This window comes from Hemitrygon akajei, chromosome 3 (assembly GCF_048418815.1).
Source record: "Hemitrygon akajei chromosome 3, sHemAka1.3, whole genome shotgun sequence".
Taxonomy (NCBI): Eukaryota; Metazoa; Chordata; class Chondrichthyes; order Myliobatiformes; family Dasyatidae; genus Hemitrygon; species Hemitrygon akajei.
This window is the reverse complement of record NC_133126.1, coordinates 80,062,305-80,087,226: the sequence shown is the minus strand read 5'-3', so window position 1 is coordinate 80,087,226 and position 24,922 is coordinate 80,062,305. Positions and strand designations below refer to the sequence as shown.

At 43.2% G+C, this 24,922-nt stretch overlaps 1 protein-coding gene across 1 annotated transcript; it reads right to left on the bottom strand.

Moving 5' to 3' along the window:
- Positions 1-11,511: 11,511 nt before the first annotated feature.
- Positions 11,512-24,570, bottom strand: LOC140725144 (acyl-coenzyme A thioesterase 1-like). Its single transcript, XM_073040212.1, has 3 exons — positions 23,896-24,570; positions 18,175-18,377; positions 11,512-12,346 (listed from the first exon to the last, which is right to left on the bottom strand). The coding sequence occupies exons 1-3, from the start codon at positions 24,470-24,472 to the stop codon at positions 11,753-11,755; spliced, it is 1,374 nt and encodes a 457-aa protein (XP_072896313.1). The 5' UTR covers positions 24,473-24,570; the 3' UTR covers positions 11,512-11,752.
- Between the last annotated feature and the right edge of the window lie 352 nt (positions 24,571-24,922).

Here is a 24,922-nt window from a genome sequence, read left to right as displayed (position 1 = left end):
CAACCAGAGGTTGTGGTCCATACAGGTACCAATGACATAGCCAAGAAGAGGGATGAGGTTCTGCAAAGTGAGTTTGGGGAGTTAGGTGCTAAGTTTAAGGACTTGACCTCCAGAGTTGTAATCTCGGGATTGTGACATGCTAGTAAGGCCAGAAATAGGAAGATAACACAGTTTAACACTAGGATAGGAGGGAGAGCTTCAGATTTTTGGATCATTGGGCTCTCTTCCAGGGAAGGTGGGATGACTTTGCAGCTAAGCTGAAGGGGGATTAATATCCGACCGGAAAGGTTTGTTAGTACTACACGGGGTGGGGGGGGGGGGGGGGTGGGGGAAGTTAAACTACAGCTGAACCAGAATGCCAGAACAGATAGTGGAGTGGTTGTTGTTAATTCCTCAGGCAAAGTCAGGAATCAAAAGGTTGAGGATAGTGGACTAATGTTCTGACTTGCTAGAAGTCCCGAATGGGAGTTCGGGGAGCTGGGTTAAGCACAATAGGCAGCGATTCAAACAGAGAGAGGAGAAATGGGCTAAAAATTCTATATCTGAATGCACGAAGTGTCAGAAATAAGGTGGATGAGCTTGAAGCCCAGGTGCGAATGGGTAACTATGATGTTGTTGGGATAACGGAGACGTGGCTGCAGGGAGATCAGACCTGGGAAATGAATATACAAGGGTATACGTGCTATCGTAGGGACAGAAATGTGGGCAGAGTGGGTGGGGTGGCCCTGTTGGTGAGGAATGAGATTCAGTCCTTTGCAAGGGGGGACATAGGGTCAGGAGAAGTAGAGTCTGTGTGGATAGAACTGAGGAACAGTAAGGGCAAAAGGACCCAAATGGGTGTTGTCTACAGGCCACCAAACAGTAGCATGGATATTGGGTGCAAGTTGAATAGGGAGTTAACATTGGCATGTGGCAAAGGTAATGTCGCAGTAGTTATGGGGGATTTCAACTTGCAGGTGAACTGGGAGAATCAGGTTGGTGCTGGACCACAGGATAGGGAGTTTGTAGAGTGTCTACGGGATGCATTCTTGGAACAGCTTGTACGAGAGCCGACCAGGGACAAGACTATTCTGGATTTAGTGTTATGTAATGAACAGGATTTGATAAGCGATCTTGCAGTAAAGGAGCCATTAGGAGGTAGTGATCACAATATGATAAGCTTTTATCTGCAATCTGAGAGGGATAAGGGCAGCTCGGAGGTGTCAGTGTTGCAGATGAACAGGGGAAACTATGGAGCCATGAGGGAGGGGCTGGCCAAAGTTGACTGGAAGGATAGACTAGCAGAAAAGACAGTGGAACAGCAATGGCAGGTATTCTTGGGAATAATGCACAAGGTACAAAATCAGTTCATCCCCCAGAGAAGGAAGGATTCAAAGGGGGGAAAGGGGCCACAGTGGTTGACAAAGGAAGTCAGAGATTGCATAGCATTAAAAAAAAAAGAAATATGACAGAGCTAAGGTGAGTGGGAGGACAGATGATTGGGAAGTTTTTAAGGAACAACAGAACTTAACTAAAAAGACAATACGGGGAGAAAAAATGAGGTACGAATGCAAGCTAGCCAGGAATATAAAGGAAGATAGCAAAAGCTTTTTTAGGTATGTGAAGAGAAAGAAGATAGTTAAGAACAATGTTGGGCCCTTGAAGAATGAATTGGGTGAAATTGTTATGGGAAGCAGAGAAATGGCAGAAGAATTTAATGAGTATTTTAGATCTGTTTTCACTAAGGAAGACACAAGCAGTCTCCCAGATGTATGGATGGGCTAAGGACATAGGGTAACAGAGGAAATGAAACAGATTGACATTCGGAAGGAAACGGTGATGAGAAGACTGATGGGACTGAAGGCTGACAAATCCCCAGGTCCAGATGGTCTGCACCCTAGGGTACTAAAGGAGGTGGCCCTGGAAATTGCGGGTGCATTGGTAATCATTTTCCAATGTTCCTTAGATTCAGGATCAGTTCCTGAGGATTGGAGAATGGCTAATGTTATCCCACTTTTTAAGAAAGGAGGGAGGGAAAAAACAGAGAACTATCGACCTGTCAGCCTGACATCGGTGGTGGGAAAGATGCTAGAGTACATTATTAAGGATGAAATAGTGGCATATCTAGATAGCAGTGATAGGATTGGGCCGAGCCAGCGTGGATTTACCAGGGGTAAATCATGTTTGACTAATCTGTTGGAGTTTTTCGAGGATGTAACCAGGAAGTTAGACGGGGGAGATCCAGTGGATGTAGTGTACCTCGATTTCCAGAAGGCATTTGATAAGGTCCCACACAGAAGATTGGTGGGTAAAATCAAAGCTCAGGGCATCGGGGGGAAGGCGTTGACATGGATAGAAAACTGGTTGGCAGATAGAAAGCAAAGGGTGTTTCTCGGAATGGCAGGTGGTGACTAGTGGGGTGCCACAGGGCTCGGTATTGGGACCACAGCTGTTTACCATTTACGTTAACAATTTGGATGAAGGCATAGAAAATAACATCAGCAAATTTGCTGATGATACTAAGCTGGGTGGCAGTGTGGCATGTGATGAGGATGTTAGGAGAATTCAGGGTGACTTAGATAGGCTGGGTGAGTGGGCAGATACTTGGCAGATGGCATTTAATGTGAATAAGTGTGAGGTTATCCACTTTGGGAGTAAGAACAGGAAGGCAGATTATTATCAAAAAAGTATAGAGTTGGGTAAGGGAGTAATACAAAGAGATCTCTGAGTCCTTGTTCATCAGTCACTGAAGGTGAATGAGCAAGTGCAGCAGGCAGTGAAGAAGGCTAATGGAATGTTGGCCTTTATTACAAAGGGAATTGAGTACAAGAGCAAGGAAATCCTCTTGCATTTGTACAGAGCCCTTGTGAGACCACACCTGGAGTACTGTGTACAGTTTTGGTCTCCAGGGTTAAGGAAGGACATCCTGGCTGTAGAGGAAGTGCAGCGTAGATTCACGAGGTTAATTCCTGGGATGTCTGGACTGTCTTATGCAGAGAGGTTAGAGAGACTGGGCTTGTACACGCTGGATTTAAGGAGATTGAGAGGGGATCTGATTGAAACATATAAGATTATTAAGGGATTGGACAAGATTGAGGCAGGAAATATGTTCCAGATGCTGGGAGAGTCCAGTACCAGAGGGCATGGTTTGAGAATAAGGGGTAGGTCATTTAGGACAGAGTTAAGGAAAAACTTCTTCTCCCAGAGAGTTGTGGAGGTCTGGAATGCACTGCCTCGGAAAGTAGTGGAGGCCAATTCTCTGGATGCTTTCAAGAAGGAGCTAGATAGGTATCTTATGGATAGGGGAATCAAGGGATATGGGGACAAGGCAGGAACCGGGTATTGATAAGGAATTGATCAGCCATGATCTCAAAATGGCGGTGCAGGCTCGAAGGGCCGAATTGTCTACTTCTGCACCTATTGTCTATTGTCTAGGTATTGTATGAAAGGCAGATGAGCTCAGGGCATGGATCAACAAATAGAATTATGATATTGTAGCCATTAGCTAGTCTTGGTTGCAGGAGGGACAGAACTGGTAGCTCAAATATTCTTTGAGGAGCTTAGGAGGATAAATGGCACCTAATAGCAACTCCTTTGCTTGCATCTTCAGAAACAGCTCTATTTTCATCTTTAATATCTCTATTTTTCCCTTTCAGGGTACTTTTGAAGACCCTGACCTGGAGTTACATGCTGACTACGGTTCTTGGCGGGAATGGGACCCGTTCTTGGGGTTTCACAAATGGCCATTATTTGGCATGGCAAGGGCACGGCCTAAGAGCCCTGCTCACCTTTGGAGGACCGAGATCTCATAGCTCTGGAGATGCCGGGGGGGGGGGGGGGGTGGGGGGATGGAATTGGAGATTGGTGTCTGGGCTGAAGATCTGTGTATCATGGGAGATAGAAGATCTAAGGCTGTGTGCCCAGAGACCTGAGATCTTTGGGCATAGAGCTTGGAAAAAGCAATGCAATGGATGTTTAACATTGTAAACCAGCGAGTTGTTTTCTCCCCCCTCCTTTTTGTTCTCTCTCTCTGCCCATCACTCTGCCTGTTCTCCATTTCCCTCTGGTGCTCCCCTCCCCGTTTCTTTCTCCCTAGACCTCCTGTCCCATGATACTTCCCTTCTCCAGCTCTGTATCCCTTTTGCCAATCACCTTTCTGGCTCTCTGGTTCACCCCACCCCCTCCGGTCTTCTCCTATCATTTCACATTTTCCCCTCCCCCCATTACTTTCAAATCTCTTACTATCTTTCCTTTCAGTTAGTCCTGACGAAGGGTCTCGGCCCGAAATGTCGACAGTGATTCTTCCTATAGATGCTGCCTGGTCTGCTGTGCTCCACCAGCATTTTGTGTGTGTTGCTTGAATTTCCAGCATCTGCAGATTCCCTCGTGTCTGTGTCTTTGCTGTTGCTTTGCTCACACTTGAGTGCTCGGTGGTGGGTGCTGATGCTTTTATTTTTGCCAGTGGGGGGTGCGGGGATTGTTGCTTGCTGCCATTTAGCGCGGGAGGGAGGCGAACTGGGGGGAGCTTTGGGGTTCTAACATTTAACTGTCATTCATTCTTTGAAGGCACTTCTCTGTTTTTGTGGATGGTTGTGAAAAAAAAAGCATTTCAGGATGTATATTGTATACATTTCTCTGACATTAAATGTACCTTTGAAATATTCTGAGGTTCCATTGTTTTAGACATGATAGAGCAGGAGGAATTAAAGAGGGATATGGTGACATAACTAGTCACTGAAAATCTCATGGTGCTGCTCAGTTAGGTCAGACTGGAGAACTTGTCTAGAGAGGACTTATGAGTGGAACTGTGAAATAAGAAAGGTATGACCATGTTAATGGGGCTATATTATAGACCATCCAATAGTCTGTTAGATTTAGAGGGACAAATTTGTAGAGAGATCTCAGACTGTTGCAGGAAACATAAGGCAGTGATAGGTGATTTTAACTTTCCATATATTGACTGGGACTCCTGTACTGTAAAAGACTAGATGGGATAGAATTTTTCAAACGTGTTCAAGAAAGTTTCCTTAATCAGTATAGAGAAGTCCCAACATTATCTCCTATTAGGGAGTGGGACAGAAGTTTGTGTAGGGGAACATATTGCATCTAGTGAAGATAATGTTATTAGTTTCAAGATAATTATGGAAAGGGTAGGTCTGGTACACGGGTTGAGATTCTAAACTGGAGAAATGACAATTTTGATGGTATAAAGGATCTGGCAAATTTGGACTGGGGCAGGCTGTTTTCCAGCAAAGGTGTACTTGATAGGTAGGAGACCTTCAAAAGTAAAATTTTGAGAATATGAAGCTTGTATATGCCTGTCAGAATAAAAGGCAAGGTCAACAGATTTAGGGAACCTTGGTTTTCGAGCTTCTGAGGCCCTGTTTAAGAGAAAAATAAAAAGCAAATGCATAGCAGGTACTGGCAGGTAGGAACAAATGATACTCAAGTAAAAGAAATGCAAGAGAACACTTAAGACATAAGGAGTCGAAGAGAAGACCAGAGGTTGCTCTAGCAGACAAAGTGAAGGAGAATCCCAGGGGCTTCTACAGATATGTTAAGAGCAAAAGAATTACAAAGGATAAAGTTGGTCTTTTGTAAGATCAGAATGGTAGTCCATGTGTGGAACCAAAAGAGATGGGAGAGATCTTAAATGGATTATTTTTTCATCTGTATTTACTTGGGAGATGGACACAGAGTCTATAGAAGTGAGGTAAAGCCGCAGTGAATTGAATTGAATTGACTTTGTTAGTTACATCCTTCATACACATGGAGTAAAAATCTTTATGTTACGTCTCCATCTAAATGTGCGATTTATAGTAATTTCTAATAAATAATACGTACAACAGGATAGTCAATATAACATAGAAATACAGTTGTGTCAGCATGAATTACGGTAATCAGTCTGATGGCCTGGTGGAAGAAGCTGTCCCGGAGCCTGTTGGTCCTGGCTTTTATGCTGTGGCACCGTTTCCTGGATGGTAGCAGTTAGCAGCTAGAATGGTTTGTGGTTGGGGTGACTCAGGTCCCCATTGATCCTTCGGGCATTTTGTACATACCTGTCTTTGTAAATGTCCTGAATAGTGGAAAGTTTACATCTACAGATGCGCTGGGCTGTCTGCACCACCACTCTGCAGAGTCCTGCAGTTCCCATACCAGGCAGTGATACAGCCAGTCAGGATGCTCTCAATCGTGCCTCTGTAGAAAATTCTTAGGATTAGATAGAGTGGATGGCCAGCACCTCTTCCCCAGGGCACCACTGCTCAGCACAAGAGGGCATGGCTTTAAGGGGTGGAAAGTTCAAGGGGGATATTAGAGGAAGGTTTTTTACTCGGAGTGGTTGGTGCGTGGAATGCACTGCCTGAATCAGTGGTGAAGGCAGATAGACTAGTGAAATTTAAAAGACTACTAGACAGGTATATGGAGGAATTTAAAGTGGAGGGTTATATGAGAGGCAGGGTTTAAAGGTCGGCACAACATTGTGCTGTATTGTTCTATGTTCTGCAAACGTTTGTATGTTTTGGGAGCCTATACCAAACTTCAACTGTTTGAGGTGAAAGAGGCACTGTTGTGCCTTTTTCACCACACAGCCAGCATGTACAGACCACATGAGATCCTCGGTGATGTTTATCCCGAGGAACTTAAAACTGTTTACCTTCTCAACCCCAGATCCATTGATATCAATAGGGGTTAGCCTGTCTCCATTCCTCCTGTAATCCACAACCAGCTCCTTTGTTTTTGCAACATTGAGGGAGAGGTTGTTTTCCTGACACACTGCGTTAGGGTGATGACTTCTTCTCTGTGGGCTGCCTCATTATTTGAGATTAGGCCAATCAGTGTAGTCAGCAGTAAATTTAATTAGCATATTGAAGCTGTGGGTGGCGACACAATCATGGGTATCAGAGAGTAAAGGAGGGGGCTTAGTACACAGCCCTGAGTGACACCTGTGTTGAGGGTCTGAGGTGAGGAAGCCCACTCCTACCATCTGCTGGCGATCTGACAGGAAGTCCGGGATCCAGCTACACAAGGCAGGGTGAAGGCTGAGGTCTCTGAGCTTCTTGTCGAGCCTGGAGGGAATTATGGTATTGAAAGCTGAACTGTAGTCCAAGAACAGCATTCTCACATAAGCATCCCTTTTCTCCAGATGTGTAAAGGTGGTGTGTAGAGCTGAGGCTGTGTCATCTGTCGATCGGTTGTGTTGGTAGGTGAATTGTAGGGGGTCGAGTGTGGGTGGCAGCATGCTGCAGATGTAGTCCTTGATCAGCCTCTCAAAGTATTTGCTCATGGACCCTATACAGATTACACAGAAGGTATTTGGTGTCTTGATGCAAATTAAGGTGAATAAATCCCCAGGGCCTGACAAGGCATTTCCTCAGACCCTGTGGGATGCAAGTTGCAGAGATATTCAGATCATCCTTAGTGACAAGTGAGTTACTGGAGGATTGGAAGGTAGCTAATATTCTGCTGTTTAAGAAAGTCTCTAAAAATAAACCTGTAAATTATAGGCCGGTGAACTGGACTTCAGTAGTGGAGAAGTTATTGGAAGGTATTCTAAGGGACTGGATATGATTATTTGGGTAGACAGAGACTGATGAGGGATAATCAGCATGGCTTTGTACATGATAGGTCATATCTAACTAATTTTATAGAGCTTTTTAGGGAAGTTACCAGGAAAGTTGATGATGGTGAAGTCAGTGGATGTTGTCCACATGGACTTCAGCAAAGCATCTGACAAGGTTCATTCACTTGGTATTCAAGATGAGGTAGTAAATTGGATTAGACATTGACTTTGAAGGGAAGCCAGAGTATTAGTAGATGGTTGCCTCTGTGACTGGAAAATCTGTGTCTAGTGAAGTGCTGCAGGGATTGGTGCTGGGCCCATTATTGTTTGTCATCTCTAACAAGAAATGTACGATAATGTGATAGACTGGATCAGCAAGTTTGATGACACCAGGATTGGGGATGTAGTGGACAGTGAGGAAGATCATCAAAGCTTGCAGTGGGATCTGGACCAGTTGGAAAAGTAGGAGATGGAATTTAATGCAGACAAGTGTGAAGTGGTGCACTGTGGGAGGACTAACCAAGATAGGTTTTACACAGTGAGAAGTAGAACAAAAGGATCTGTGAACACAGGTCCATAATTCATTGAAAGTGGCATCACAGGCAGATAGGATTGTTAAGAAAGCTTTTGGCACTCTGGCCTTCATAAATCAAAGTATTGAGTACAGAAGTTGGGATGTTATATTGAAGTTGTACAAGACATTGATGAGTCCTAATTTGGAGTATTGTGTGTAGTTTGGTCACCTACCTACAGGAAAGATGTAAATAAGATTGAAAGAGGATAGAGAAAATTTATAAGGATGTTGCCAGGACTGAAGGACCTGAGTTATAAGGAAAGATTGAATAGGTTAGGACTTTATTCCAGAGAATATAAAAGATTGAGGGAGAATTTGATAGTGGTATACAACACTATGAGGGGTATAGATAGGGTAAATGCAAGCAGAGTTTTTCCACTGAAGTTGGGTGAGGCTCCAACTGGAAGCCATGGGTTAATGGTGAAAAGTGAAATGTTTAATGAGAAGATGAAGCGAAACTTCTTAACTCAGAGGTTAGTGAGAGTGTGGAACAAGTTGCCAGTGCTAGTGGTGGAAGCAATTTCAAGTTTCTTTCTTCTTTTCAATATTTTTATTAATTTTCACATAGAAGAATACAGAGTACATGGGGATATATGTTATGAATTAAAAAAGTACCAAATACATTATATTTAAATCACAGTACCCTATATTCATAATCAAACACGTACATTAATTAAATTGTAAATTGAATTGTAATAATTTTATTATAAAAATAATCTAAACCCACTACCAAGATCGAAGCTGTTTGGTAAAGAAAGAAAGACAGAAAAAAATCGTTATCACATACTGATTTATGTTATTAGCCAACATCTGTACTTTAACACCAAATCAAAGGTTTTGAAAGTAGTTCAAAAATAGTCCCCACAATATTTGGAAGTCTTGGTTAGAATCAGAAATTGAACAATGAATCTTCTCTAAATTTAAGCATGACATAACATCACGTAACCATTGCGAGTAGGCAGAGCTACATCCTTCTATTTAAGTAACACCGCCCTCCTAGCTGCAAGAGAAATAAAAGCCAATATATGCAAGTCAGATGTCTCCAAAGTTACGCCTATTTCTCCAGCAGTACCAAACAAGGCAGTCAAAGGGTTAGGCTTAAAATTTACTTTAAAAAGTACAGAAAACGTTTGGAATACTTCCTTCCAGTATTTTTCAAGACGTGGACATGTCCAACACATATGGATTAGTGAAGCCTTTCCATTGTTACATCTATCACAATAGGGAGATATATCCGGATAAAAATGAGATAGCATGTGGGTCCTTTGGACCACTTTAAATTGTAGGAGGGAGTGGTCAGCACATAGTGATGAAACGTTAACCAATTTAAAGATTTCATTCCAAGTCTCCTCAGAAATTGAAATCTGTAAATCTTGTTCCCAGGCATTTTTAATTTTGTCTAAAGGAGCCTCTCTTATTCCCAACAACATACCATAAATATTGGATATTGAGCCATTATGAAAAGGTTTTAAATTAGAAATTACATCTAATGAGTTCTTATCAGGACTCATAGGAAATGTGTGCAATTGAGATCGCAGAAAGTCTCTAACTTGTAGATATCGAAAAAAGTGGGCTTTTGGTAAGCTATATTTAGCTGACAGTTGCTCAAACAAAAAGAGACTTCCTCCAACAAACAGATCGTGGAAACATTTAATACCCAATCTATCCCATTCTTTAAAAACTACATCGGTCATAGGTGGTTTAAAAAAATCAATTAGAAAATATGGAACTAGAAAGAGAAAATCTCAATAAACCAATGTATTTTCTAAATTGTAACCAGATCCTCAAAGTATGTTTAACTACCAAATTGTCAGATAGTTTATTTAAAGATAAAGGAAGTGATGATCCAAGAAGAGAAATAATGGAATTTTTTTTTTAACAGAGTTAGCTTCTAAGGAGACCCATACTGGACAGTCCTCACGGTTAATGTAATATGACCAAAACATCAGATTCCGTATATTGACTGCCCAGTAATAAAACCTAAAATTTGGTAAAGCTAAACCTCCATTCTTTTTAACTTTTTGAAAGTGAACTTTATTTCATCGAGAATATTTTTCCATATATATGACGATAGAATTGAATCGAGAGAATCAAAAAAGGACTTAGGAATAAAAACAGGTAAGACCTGAAAAAGGTATATAAATTTAGGTAGGATATTCATTTTAATAGAGTTAATTCAATGAATCAATGAGAGAGAGAGGGGCGACCAGTTTGATAGTGCTCTTTTCACGTAATTCAAAAGGGTAAGAAAATTTTCTTTAAGTAGGTGTTTACAGTTCTTAGTAATTGTTGCACCCAGATAGGTAAATTGATTTCTTACAATTTTAAAAGGAAGGTTAGTATTAATTGATAGCAGATTATTCAAGGGGAAAAGTTCACTCTTATGTAAATTCAATTTATATCCTGAAAACTGGCTGAAACAGGAGAGTAAAGAAAGTGTAGGAGGTAACGAGGTCTCAACATTAGAAATAAAAAGCAATAGATCATCAGCATAGAGCAAAACACTTTGGGTAGTACCTCTCCTTAAAATACCAGTGCTATCACTAGATTCTCAAAAAGCAATAGCTAAGGGATCTAAAGCCAGATCAAAGCACAAAGAGCTCAAAGGACATCCTCAATTTCAAGTTGAAGAGAAGTTTGAATAGGCATGTGGATGGGAGGGTTATGGAGGGCTGTGGTCCAGATACAGATTGATGGAAAGTTAGCATAATAATCCAAAATGGTCTATATGGGCCAAAGGGCTTGCTTCTGTGCATTACTGTGGTACGTAACCCAACAATGGCATTCAGCTAAATATAAAAACTTTTCTAGATATATTATCACTACCATCTCCAGTGATATTAGGAATGGATGATGAATTCCTTTTGCTAGCTATTCCATATCCCACAGCAATTCATGGGATATTTGCAAAATAATATTTAAAAACTTCACCTGGAGTTTTGCACTTATTAAAAAATTAAATTACCGGTAAATCTTGTAAGACATGCACTATTTAATAATTAAAAGGCACAGTGGTTCGGTGACTCAGGTTAAAATCTAGGAAACCACATTGGTAAGACCAGTCTATTTATTAAGAAATGGCTTGTCCAGTAATGAACAATGGAACAGTTCAGAATTTGTTGTCAAAATAATTTTTTTGTTGTTTTCTCTTTTGGGTTAATAGTATGGCGTGTGAAGATCAAATGCTCTCTAAGATATGAAAATGTCCTTCTCCTACCATTAATTAGATACCAGCATTCTAGAAGTACTGATGTAATCTAACCTGATCAATAATAGCTGGTATTTCTTCACCTGTATGCTTTAGAACAGGCCTTTACCAACAGCAGTCCACTTCTTAAGTTCCTGTATTCTCAATAATGAATCTTAATTGAACAGAAGCAAACAAGCAAACCAAAAATATTCACGCAGAAAACTTTAATGCCATTAATGAAATTGACAGAAAAATATTACATCATAGATATGGGAAAGGTAAGGAAAATGTTACTGGTTTCAATGTGTTAAACTTTTAAAATCATTCTCCACAAAGTACATGCAAATACAAATGGAATCAAATACTTAATATTAAAAAAAAAATGATTTATTAAATAATCCAATCCATTTCATGAATCAGGTATTAAATATTTAGATATTAGCTATTTTCACAAGTTACTTCGTTGTTTTTCAAGATGTTTTCTCAGAAACATTTGTATCTTCGGCCAAAGGTCTATCTGGGCTAATGAATGCTCTTTCATTTCTCCTCCCCATATCACAGGAAGCCCTACCAACCGATGAAAAGAGGCAAAGCAGAATGGAAAATAGCTGGGCTCCAGCAGGTGTCCTGCCTTTGGGTAGGTAAGAATTTCATAGTTCTCTTTTCCATTTTCCTTCAGTCGTTCGATAGCTTGCTGAGCAAAGAGTGCAGAGTTCCAATTCTTGTCATCCTCTCCAACCACAAACAAAAAATTACCCTCAGCCTTTTCTAATGGGATGATACAATCTTTATTTTCTTCATCCCTTGGGTTATTAGTTACTTGAGAGATATCAATAAGATTTGATTCCAGAAACCTAGTTTGGTCCAATGAAATACCCAGGCCTGGAAGAGTGATGTTTTTGTAATGCAAAGCACCTAAAGTGTTTGCATTGCATCCACCAATACTGACAGCTGCTCTGACATGTGGTATAAATGTAGTCATTGAAAGAACCAGGTCTCCTCCCTTTGATATTCCTATTGCTCCAACTCCAGGACCTGATACCTTAAACAGTAATTTATGCACATGTTAACAGCATCAACTTTATTATATATACTTCTAATAAATTAAGTTAGAACAACTTTTGGGGGGAACCACTTGTACCATACCTTGTCCCACCCTGCCACTTGTAAAAACACCATTCCCTTCTCTCAATTCCTCCATCTCCACTATGACTGGCACATTCTCGGCTGCAGGAGTACGTGCTGAGGGATGCAATCAAACTTGGTGCAGCCACCGCAAGGGCCCAGTGGGGAAGGGCCACAGTCTAGGGTTCTTCTCCCGCAGGAGTTGAGGGGTAGGGAGGTGGGGTGTATACCCCGAACAGGTGTATGTAAATATGAAGTAACAGAGTGCCACCTGGGTGGCATAAGTGTGGGAAGGTAAAGACTGTAATGGAAACATTTGTAAAGGATTGAGAGTCATTGAATGGTTTATTGTATATAATTTTATTTTTGAATAAAGTATATTTTGTTAAAAAAAATCTGCTCTCAGGGGCTCTCCAGCCACTGACCCTGGATGAGCTGACTGGCTCCATCCGTTCCTTTGAGTCAGTAAGACTCCCGGAAGCGACGGCTTACCGGTCGAGTTGTATTCGGCTCTGTGGAACCGGATGGGCCCTGACCTGCTGGAAGTGTACAACACTATGCTCCTGGCGGGCAGCATGTCAGAATCCATGAGGAAGGGCATCATCACCCTCATCTACAAGCAGAAGGGGGAGAGGGAAGACATTAGAAATTGGAGGCCCATCTCACTCCTGAATGTGGACAAGATCCTGTCCAAGGCTATCGCCAACAGGGTCAAGTCTGCACTGGAGCAGGTGATCCATCCGGACCAAACCTGTGCTGTATCGGGCAGGAAGATTTCAGACAGCCTCGTGCTGCTGAGGGACACCATTGCCTACGTGCAGGACAGGGGGGTGGACGCCTGCCTGGTCAGCTTGGACCAGGAGAAAGCCTTCGACAGGATATCGCACATGTACATGGCGGATGTACTCTCCAAAATGGGATTTGGGGAGGGAATCCGGAATTGGATCAAACTGCTCTACACAGATATGTGTAGTACAGTCCAGGTCAATGGGTGGGAAACAGACAGCTTCCCCATCAGGTCTGGAGTCAGGTAGGGCTGCCCCCTCTCCCCTGTCTTATTTGTGTGCTGCATAGAACCCTTTGCCGAAGCCATCAGAAGGGATGAGGGCATAAGAGGGGTGATGCTGCCAGGCAGTGGAGGGACCCAAGTCAAAACCTCCCTGTACACGGACGATGTCACCGTCTTCTGCTCTGATCCGAGGTTAGTTCTCAGGCTGATCAGCATCTGCAAACAGTTTGAGTTGGCTTTGGGGGCCAGGGTCAACCGCACAAAGAACGAAGCCATGCTCTTCGGCAGCTGGCCCGACCGATCCAGTGTCCCCTTCACCATCAGGTCTGATCACGTGAAGGAGTTGGGGATCTGGTTCAGAGGCGCCGAGGCATGCAACAAGAACTGGCAGGAACGGACTGCCAAGGTCAAACAGAAACTGGGACTGTGGGGAGGGTGCTCCCTATCGATAGCGGGCAAGAACCTGGTCATCAGGTGTGAGGTGCTCTCAGGGCTGCTGTACTTGGCGCAGGTGTGGCCAGTCCCCCGCTCCTTCAGCTCGGAAATCACCCGGGCCGTCTTCAGATTCGTCTGGGGATCCAAGATGGAGCGGGTCAGACAGACCACCATGCACAAGTCCCTGGACAATGGGGGCAAAAACGTTCCCAATGTCGCCCTCACCCCGATGGCCAGCTTCCAGTGTGGCTGCATCCGGTTGTGTGTGGATCCCAGGTATGTGGGCACCAAGTACCACTATGTGCCCAGGTTCTACCTGTTGCCCTGGATATGAAGGATGGGTCTGGTCCCTTTCACATGCACCACCCGTCAGCTGGTCGTTGCCGCCATATCTGTCCTTTGTAGAGAAGTTCTTTCAGGTCAACACCTTTGACCACAGGGCCATCAGGCAGTGGTCCTGTGGTCCTGAGGAACCGCAGGAGAACGTGATGGACACAGTGGGGCGGTTCCCTGAGCAGACCGTCCAGTTCATCTGGCAAAATGCCTCATCGCCAGACCTCACCAACAGGCACCAAGACTTCGCTTGGCTGGCGGTGAGAGGGGCCCTTCCAGTCCGATCCCTCCTGTATGCCCGGAATGTCGTCTCCATACCCCTCTGCCCACGGGAGGACTGCAGTGAGGAGGAGTCGGTGACCCATCTCTTTGCACACTGTGGGTTCGCCGAGGTGTGGAGGAGGATGGAAGGGACATTGTCGAGGTTCATCCTCAGCAGCTGCATGACAGAGGACTCTCTGATCTACAGGCTGTTCCTGGGGACGCACACCGAGACCAACATCCGGTGCTGCTGGCAGATCATCAACTCGGTCAAAGACGCTCTTTGGTCGGCCCGAAACTTGATGGTCTACCAGCACACGGAGATGTCCGTGGGGGAATGCTGCCGACTGGCACATTCTCGGCTGCAGGAGTACGTGCTGAGGGACGCACTGAAACCTGGTGCAGCCACCGCAAGGGTCCAGTGGGGAAGGACCACAGTCTAGGGTTCTTCTCCCGCCGGAGTTGAGGGAAATATGGAATAACAGAGTGCCACGTGGGTGGCAAAAGTGTGGGAATGTAAAGACCGTAATGGAAACATTTGTAAAGGACTAAGAGTCATTGAATGGTGTATTGTATATAATTTTATTTTTGAATAAAGTATATTTTGTTTAATAAAAAAAAATCTGCTCTCAGGGGAAGGACCACAGTTTAGAGTTCTTCTCCCGCGGGAGTTGAGGGGTAGGGTGGCGGGGAGTATACTCCTCAACAACGGTATGTAAATATGAAACAACAGAGTGTCACGTGGGTGGCTAAAAGTGTGGGAATGTAAAGACTGTAATGGAAACATTTGTAAAGGATTGAGAGACATTTAATGGTTTATTGTACATAATTGTATTTTTGAATAAACTATATTTTGTAAAAAAAATTTGCTCTCAGGATGAGGCTTTTCATTCTAGAACAAAGGAGATGTCATCCTTTTTCAAAGAAAGAGGCTTCCCTTCCTCCACCATCGATGCTGCCCTCAACCGTATCTCTTCCATTTCATGTATGTCTACTCTTATACCATCCACCCACCACCCTATCAGGGATAGGGTTTCTCCTGTCCTCATCTACCACCCCACCAGCCTCCAAGTCCAGCACATAATTCACCAGAACTTCTGCCATCTCCAACAGGATCCTACCACCAAGCACACCTTTCCCTCTGCACTCCTCCCCCCACACTTCCGCAGGGATTGTTCCCTATGCGACTCCCTTGTCCATTCACCCCTCCCCACTGATCTCCCTCTTGGCACTTATCTTTGCAAGCAGAACAAGTGCTACACTTGACCCTTCACCTCCTCCCTCACTACCATTCAGGGCCCCAACAGTCCTTCCAGGTGAGGTGACACTTCACCAGTGCATCTGTTGGGGTCATATACTGTGTTTGGTGCTCCCGGTGTCGCCTCTTGCATATCGGTGATACCCAACCTAGATTAGAAGACCGCTTCGCCAAGCATCTGCGCTCCGTCCGTCAGAAAAAGCAGAATTTCCCAGTGGCCACCCATTTTACTTTCACTTCCCATTCCGATTTGTCCATCTATGGCAGTAGTTCCCAACCTTTTTTTGGCCATGCCTCACCTAATCACCTCTAAAATCCTGATGCCCCCTGTGGTGATATATAATTCTTATTATTTAAAAAGTGAACTCCTATTCACCTGGAGGAAGCCTAAAAGACCATTAACTTGGTTTAAACAAGCTTCCAAAGAACATGGCATTCATGAAAGAGAAAAATAAAAGAACCAAAGGACTGTTAAAGTTCTGAGGAAGAAATTGTAAAAAAAAGAACATTAAGTGATATTAAAATAATAATAATAAATAAATAAAACAATGCCGATTCGTTTCTACAGCATACAAAGACAGATACACCGTTTAAAAGAGATGACGCAATGTACACACTTTCACACCACCAAGAACCGAAAGCTACTGCAAAAAGCAGCATTGGCGCGACCTCGTACGAGTTTCTTACGCATTTGGACTTGTTCATTCGTTCCTTCCTACATCAGTCAATTCATTAATTTAATTATGAAAGCCATTTGATGGTTGTAATGATGGTGATACACTATATATACAGTACATATGCAATTACACATGTACATACACACAAGTATTTTTATGTATGCATACTGTATATACACATATGTATTAACTCGCACACACACTCATACTCACACAGACTTACTAGAAAAAATTCACTGTTAATAACTCATTCTCGAATTGCCCCCCTTAAAAATCAAATTACCCCCCTGTGGGGCGTACGCCCCACGTTGGGAACCACCGATCTATGGCCTCCTTCACTGCCAGGATAAGGCTACACTTAGGTGTTCCTCCAACTTAGGTTTGAGGAAAAACACCTTATATTCCGTTTGAATAGCCTCCAACCTTATGGAATGAACACTGATTTGACAAACTTCCAGTAATACCTCCACCCCCTCCCTTCACCATTTTCCATCCCCTTGTCCCTCTCTCATGTTATCTCCTCCCCCTCCCTTTTTCTTTTTTCCATGGCCTTCTGTCTCTTTCACCAATCAATTTCCTAGATCTTTGTTTCATTGCTCCCCCTCCAAAGTTTCATATATCGCCTGGTGTTTCTCTCACCCCCCGCATCCCCCCACCACCTTTTCAAATCTACTCCTCAGTTTTTGTTCTCCAGTCCTGCCGAAGGGTTCGGCCCGAAATGTCGACTGTACTCTTCCCCATAGATGCTGCCTGGCCTGCTGAGTTCCTCCAGCATTTCCAGCTTCTGCAGTTTCTCATTTGTTGATAGATGACATTTTCCAGTTCTGATGAAATGTCACCAACTCAAATTTTAACTGGAATTTTTTGGCAGATTCTGCTGGATTTTCTGACAATTTCCAGATTTTCTGATTTCATTTATTTTTAAATCCCAGCTTGATTCTTTTATGTTTACCCGTTATCTTTATATTATTTTAGCAGTCTTAACATACATTAAAAATGCTTAGCTTAGTCTTCCAGATGAGATTTTAAATCAATAGTCTGTATTTCGAAGACCAGGGATGTTCTAGACCAATCAGAGTACAAGCAACAAATCACATTTTCCTGGGTGGTTGTGCCTATCAGGTGTCCCTGGAACAATAGCTTGGAATTATTCATCATCCCAATCTTTGCAAGATGGATTTCAGATTGTGAAAATGATGTAAAAATGCATAAGACGGGCAATTTCCTACTTAAAGAAAGGAAATACCCCAACCAATGTGGAATTTTGGTATCCCCTTCTATTGTTCCCTCCATTCTTTCATCCCTCCCTGTTCCTTTAACTCAACTCTCCTCAAAAATTGTCCCAAATGAACAGATAGCTCAAATGTTCAGGCATGCACGGCTTAAGTTTGAACACCTAATTGAACTGTTAAGAGGTAACTTATCTATGACAAAAGCAGCAAGGAAATTACATGCCCAGAACTACTTCTTTCCAGTTTTCAACCTCTTAATAGTTTGCTGAAATGTGTATGGCCATCTCAGGAAAGGGAGTGGAGGAGTTCCTGCTAGCTGGTTTAATTGCTGTCCAGTTATAACAAGCACTGATATCTGAGTATTTCCTTCCCTGCATTCAACATCGACATTCCCGAGATCTTCGTGAATTGGGCATTTTATCTCCCCCAGGATCTTACTTGACATCACAAGATGGCAAGGAAAATATGCAAATTAATTGCACTCTTTTTCAAAGAATCATATTCAAAATTATTTTCTAAATGGAACATGAAGCATCTTACCTTTGAATGGTCCCTCAAAAAGTTCACAGCTTCTTCAAAGTATTCAAGATCAAGGTTGAGAAAGTCCTTTGGAAGGTCGTCGAATCCAAAATATCCTAAAGCCAGCGTCAGAAATCCATGGCTTGCCAAGAGGCTAGCTCTGTGCTCAACCACCCCACCGACTGACCCATACACATCAATAACCCCTGGAAATGGACCATCGCCTGTCAAATTCAAAGATTACAGTGATTCATCACAGAAATTTACAATGTAATTAAGACTCTGTACATCATGTATTATGCACAAAACTCTGAATTGTTATAAATGGGGCTTACTTAGGATAGCTAGTGGTGACAAGTGGGGAACTACAGATATCAGTATTTAGGTCCTAGCTATTCACAAAAGATATAATTTTGGCACTGGAACTAAAATCAGTGTCATAGAATAATACAGCATGGAAATGGGCCTTTAGCCCAACTGGTCCATCCGCCCAAGATTCCCATCTAAGCTAGTCCCCTTTGCCCACATTCCTCTACACCTGTCTATCCATGTACCTGTCCTAGTACTTTCTAAATGTTGTTAGTATACCTGCCTCAACATTGAGAAGAGTTAAGATGCAGAAGTGGGGAACAGAAGAGGGAGGGGAAAAGAAAAAATTACTGGAAGGAGAAATTGATGTTCATGCTGTCAGGTTGGATGGAGATTACCTAGATGGAATAAGAGATTTTGCTCCTTCACCCAGAGAATGGCCTTATCATGGCAAAAGAGGCCGCCACGGACTGACAATTTGGAATAGGATTGCCCCTTCTCCTCACCTGCCTATACCCTCCCCCTGGTGCCCCTTCTTCTTTCTTCCATGGTTCACTCCCCTACCCTATCATATTCCTCCTTTACCTTTCCTACCTACCTGACTTCACTTATCATCTTCTAGCTTGTCCTCCTTTGCCTCCCCCCACCCACCACTTTTTATTCTGCAGTCTTCCCTCCTTCCTTTTCAGTCTTGATGAAGGGTCACAGCCCAAAACATTGACTGTTTACTTATTTCCATAGATGCTGCCTGACCTGCTGAGTTCCTCCAGTATTTTGTGTTGCTCTGGATTTCCAGCATTTGCAGAATCCCTTGTGTTTATGATTTGGTACTCCAAAGGCTTGCTGGAGCATGGGAAGAGGAGGTGAAAGAAATAGGAAAGGCTACAGAGAATGCTAAGACTGATTCTGTTAGGCAGGCGTAAATTCTATCCCAGTCTGGAATGAAGATGAGGGGGATTACAAGTGGGGGGAGTAAAACCAAAGATTCCCCACTCAATTACGCACTCCTAAGGCAAGGAGAAGATATCAGCCCCAGGAAACCCAAAGTAGATGAAGAATTAGAATTGTGGGAAACCAGGTCATTTTGCAAGGGCATGTAGGACACCCCAACAGGAACCACAGGGACATGAACAAGGATGTCCCACAATTGCATCTGGTCAGCCTCTCAGGATGGCCTCAGTACGTCAAGAGCACCAGAGGGAGGGAGTATTCAAAATGTGTAACTTCCTCAATTTTTAAGTTAATGGGAACTGGAGGGTGCCAGAGTTTTGGTTGATTTGGGGATATTAATTTTTTTGTTTCTGCACGATCATTTCTTCCGGCATTCTTTTGCATTGAAGCTTCAAGGATCGAGAAGGATTTCCTTGAGACATCCATCCCAGCTAAAGAAGTTATACCTCCACCTAACGTAGAGGGTACTGGGCCAAGGAAAAGGGTGGCATGAGAGAAAGGCCAGGCCAACACTATAAAGTTGCAAGAGGAGTGACATGATTAATAATTCAGTGAGTCTGGATGCAATATGGTATGATAGCATCTTCCTCCACACAGTTGAGAAAGACAAAGCCCATAGGGACAAATGCCAGCTGATGGACAGAACTGTAACATGTCCATCCATGGAGAGAAATAAACAGTTGACATTTCGGGCTGAGATCTTTCATCGGTCCTGATAATGGGTATCAGCCCATTTGTGTGTGTTGCTCAAGATTTCCAGTATTTGCATAATCTCTTATGTCCATACCATTTTCCTGAATGAATATTCATGGCTGGTTTCTGGATAGATACTGATTTAAATTTGCATGACAGAAGCCCAATGCATCAGCACAGTCACATACAAAAGTTGGGGGGGGGGTGGGGGTGTCAATACTACATAGAAATCTTTACTTAAGCACTACCAATGTGTAAAGCTACCAACACCACCTGGGCAAGACACACTAAAAGGATTATTGACCTCACTGCTCAAGAAGAGTAGGAGCAAGAGGCCAACACCCAAGCACAAATGCTTCCACGGATACCTAACAGAACTGGTACATGGATAGTTCATGAAGAAGCATGTTTCTTTTGCAGAGCCTCTGCAGGATCCCATGCATGGTCTTGAGGTTCTCATTACTAATCCAAATGGACCTTCTCCTCTGAAGTTCCCTGGACTCTTCTTCAAGGAACCTTGAGCACACCCTTGAACCTTTCTCTCTGCTTACTTGGTAATTTCCTCTGTGTCAGAGCTTGGAATAGAATACCTGCTTTGGGAGTTGCACATCAGAGAAGCTAACTACAAGGCCTACCCAGTGAAGCCCATTCAGAATATCCGTGGCCTCAGTGCTGATGCTGTTTTCCTACATGAGGATACTAAAGGATTAAGGATCAAAGGGAATATGTTACATTTCTTTAGTCTCTTGAGGAAGTAGGGGTGCTGGTGTGCTTTCTTAGCCATGGCATCTACGTGATTGGATCAGGACAGGCTATTGGTGATGTCAAGTTCATTGAAGTGAACATCACTGTATCTCTACACTAGTGGTCACCAACCAGTCGATGGTGATCGACCGGTCGATCTTTGAGACTTTCCCAGTAGATCCCGAAAAAAAAGAAAAATAAATACACAAATACATTATGCCTGATAAACCTTTTGATGCAAATATGTAGTAACTTCTACTTTGAAAACTTGACAACTTCATGCCCAAAAGGAATAACTTTATCTAGGACGGTAAAACGATATTCGCATACAGATGTTTTCACTAATGCGCACTGGGCTGAAAAGATCGGAAGGAAAACCCCGCAACCCCGGAAACAATCTCTCTTTACAAACAGTTTCCGTTGCGGGAGCATTGCTATATTACCATGATCCTAATTGGAATTAACTTATCTTTATAATACTCACATTACAACCCTTCTCCCTCTTTAAATTCCAACATTCCCCAAAAATACAAGAAATGGGAAACAAAAACAGTGGTGTCATTAGCTTGCGTACCCCTGAAACTTATACTAGTGTCTCAGTAAGTTTACCAATACCAGGAAAGTTGAGGAGCTGAAATCGGGGTTGAAGGCCCAGCAAACATGCTACTCAGAGGACGTGGATCGACAGTGTTAAAGGACTTGTCACTCTGTGACTATTTTTTCACGACAGTTTGATGAATCCGTGGATGTAATGCAAACAGCTCAGCTTGTATTTGTCAGAATGGCTTTCCAGGATTTTATAAAAAAGGACTTCCTCACTCTTTTGCACTTAAAGGAGAGAACAAGAGGTGAGGATATTTACAATGAGTTTAAAAAAAAGTCCATGAGAATGACATCCCCATTCATAAACTGGTGGCAATTACTACTGATGGGGCCCCAGCAATGCGCGGTGTGCCCGTTGGTTTTTATAGCACTGTGCCGTAATAACCCTGATTTTACTGACTTCCTGGATTATCACTATGTGATTCATCAGCAGGCCTTGGCTGGGAAGGTCGTGGACTTTTCTCATGTAATGACACTGGTGGTCAAACTGATAAACTTGATTCGAGCAAAAGCGCTTCAGCACCGCTTATTCAAGGCGTTATTGGATGAGCTCGATGCAGCTATGGCCTGTTTGATATGCTAGTTACAGTGTTTTCTTGGTTAAATTAATTTGAAAGTTTGATAAAAGCATTTGATGTAATTAAAATACAATTAGCCCAAATAAAGGGCCTCAAGTTGGAAGTAAAATCTGAGCTGTTTTCTCTCTAAACGATTTAGTAGGTCGATCTTGCCTTTCACTAAGGCGGAGGTAGGGGTTCTTGGGCTTAAAAAGGTTGGTGACCACTACTTTACACAAATAATCAACATGAAGCAAAATTGTCAATGTAATATACTACTTTGATAGCAGTTGAAACAAGCTACCATGCAAAGCAATGCATTAACTAAGTGCTTGTGTCTTTTTAATGAAAATTATTTGAGAAATATTACTGCCAAAGGCAGTCCAATGAAAATCTTTAAAACTGCAGCAGGTATTTAGACAAGAACAACCACATTCTATCCCTACAATTAAACTCCCAGATCAGAATGTGGCAGGTTTTCAATGTACCTAAAGCGTTCAATGCCTTATCATTTACCGTAGATTCCGGACTATAGAGCACACCTGATTAAAAGCCGCTGGCTCTAATTTTAGAAAGAAAATCAATTTTTTACTTGTACAGGCCGCACCGGATTTTCGGCCGCAGGTGTCCCACGTTGTAATATGAGATATTTACACAGAAAGATATTACACGTGAGGATTTTTTAACTTTTAATTAAATCCATATGGTAACATAAACAAATACATATTGCAAATGCTTTTTTTCGAACCGTGCCTGTAACGCGGCTACTTTTAAATATACGTTGCGTATACTTTTTTACTGAACAACATTCCAATATCTCCTAACGACTGGTAAAAAATATATATACTGCAGCCTACCAGGAAAAGTTATTGATCGCCTTTAACTTAAAAGCAGCGTTTTCGCTCCGCCGCTCGCCCCCCTCCTTCCCGTTTATCGCAAACCGGTATTTCCCACAAGACGCGGCGAAACCGGGTGTGATGTCATAGCATCCCGCGATGTAGTACAGAAAACAAATATAGTTAAAACTCTTCTAACTTTAACTAGAAAATGAATTACTAAGCGAAAATATTATAAACTAAATAACTGCCATAAAGGCAGCACAATGCTTTTCTTCGAGTGTTTTCCATGTTGATGAGGGTGAGTACAAATGACTGATTTACAATAATTTAATTGTGAAAGTGCGCTTGATTTATCGTACAATTTCATTGGACCTCTGTGAACTACTCATCGATTTTATTGGTCTACTGTTACGAGGCAAAATGTTTTTGGCGGCATGAAAAAAAAATGCATTAGCCGCTCCATATTAAAGGCCGCAGAGTTCAAAGCAGTTCAAAATGTGGGAAAAAAGTAGCGGCTTAAAATCCGGAATCTACGGTAGTAACTTTTGGGTGGCTATTGAGATCATACCCCCAACCTGAGTAAACCCAAAGCCTGTATCTTCCAAAGCTTCCTGCAGACTGAACTGCTGGCTAACATTATTATTGTTTCAAATTGTACAATGTTATTAAAAAAAAACTTCTATAAAGCCAAAAATACCCTCCTCAATACCCAAAGCCTGGACTGACACCTTGCCCTATTGTCCTGTTTATTATTTATTGTAATGTTTGCATTGTTTTGTGCACTTTATGCAGTCCTGGGTAGGTCTGTAGTCTAGTGTAGCTTTCTCTGTGTTGTTCTTTTTAACGTAGTTCAGTCCAGTTTTTGTACTGTGTCATGTAACACCATTGTCCTGAAAAACGTTCTCTCATTTTTACTATGTACTCTACCAGCAGTTATGGTCGAAATGGCAATAAAAGTGACTTGACTTGAAATGTTCTAAGTTTAGTGCAAGGTAAACACACACAATAAATTGGCTCAATTACATACATACAAGTGCCATTCTTACCAGGTGGGACGAAGAGTACCCCCCGGATCCTGCCCTTTCTCACTGGGACCCTGGTCACCCCTTCACTCATGAACCACCGCTCATTGACACAGGCGGCCAGTGGGAGCCCCTGGGGGTCGCCGCTGTGCCCATCAAACACTTCGATGCGGACCCGCAGCGGCGAAGTGGCCACGTCTTTCTTCACCAGACGCTTGTACGGAGTGGCAGACGTGAGCGACCAGAAGAGGCCCATGGGCTCGGTGCCCGAGTAGTGGCCGCCCAGGGACGGCAAGCGGCTCAGGTCCAGCTCGCCCCGCTTGTCTGCCCGGTAGAAAGCCGCCGAACTGAAAGTCTCGCCCTTCTCATCAGCGAGGGCGGCCTTCATGGTGACCTGTTGCAGCGGCGACAGACCACTCACCCGGACCCGCACCGGCTCATCGAAGAGGCATTTGGCGCCCGGCTCCAGCCACGCACTCGCAGACATGGCGACTCGGTCAGATCGGCTCCACTGAAAGTTCCGCAGCAACTGCACCGCCGACCCCGCCACAACAAACATCCTCCGATCGTCAACTAAGGGGCCGCGTACTGCGCATGACATCGGGATTCCCAGTAACGGGGCTGGCCAAAGGTCGGACACTCTTCCACGGGGAAACCGCAGGCCAAAGTCCGGGGAGAACTGTTGTGTCAGTAGACCGGAGCAGCGTACAAATACACCGGGGAGGAGACAGGTCTCACTGATGGATAAACATGTTGTTTGAACGCCATAGATAAAAGAAATAACGCCTGAGGCACTCAGCCATACACACAAAATGCTGGAGGAACTCGGCCCGAAACGTCGAATGTACTCTTTTCCCAGATGCTGCCTGGCCTGCTGAGTTCCTCCAGCATTTTGTGTGTGTTACTCTGGGTTTCCAGTGTAGTGTTAGTGCAATGACTCCCCTTAGCACTAATTATTGACTGATAACTTATCCATGTGTTATCCATCTATTGTTCTCTCTGCAAAGTGAATATACAATTTAACTTCTCCTCCGAGTGCGTGCCTTTATTT

Coding starts and splice junctions, on each gene's coding strand:
- LOC140725144 (XM_073040212.1), bottom strand. CDS start 24,472: ATGTCATGCGCAGTACGCGGCCCCTTAGTTGACGATCGGAGGATGTTT. Junction 18,378..23,895: donor GGTACTCTTCGTCCCACCTG/GTAAGAATGGCA, acceptor TGAATTTGACAG/GCGATGGTCCATTTCCAGGG. Junction 12,347..18,174: donor TTTTGAGGGACCATTCAAAG/GTAAGATGCTTC, acceptor TTACTGTTTAAG/GTATCAGGTCCTGGAGTTGG.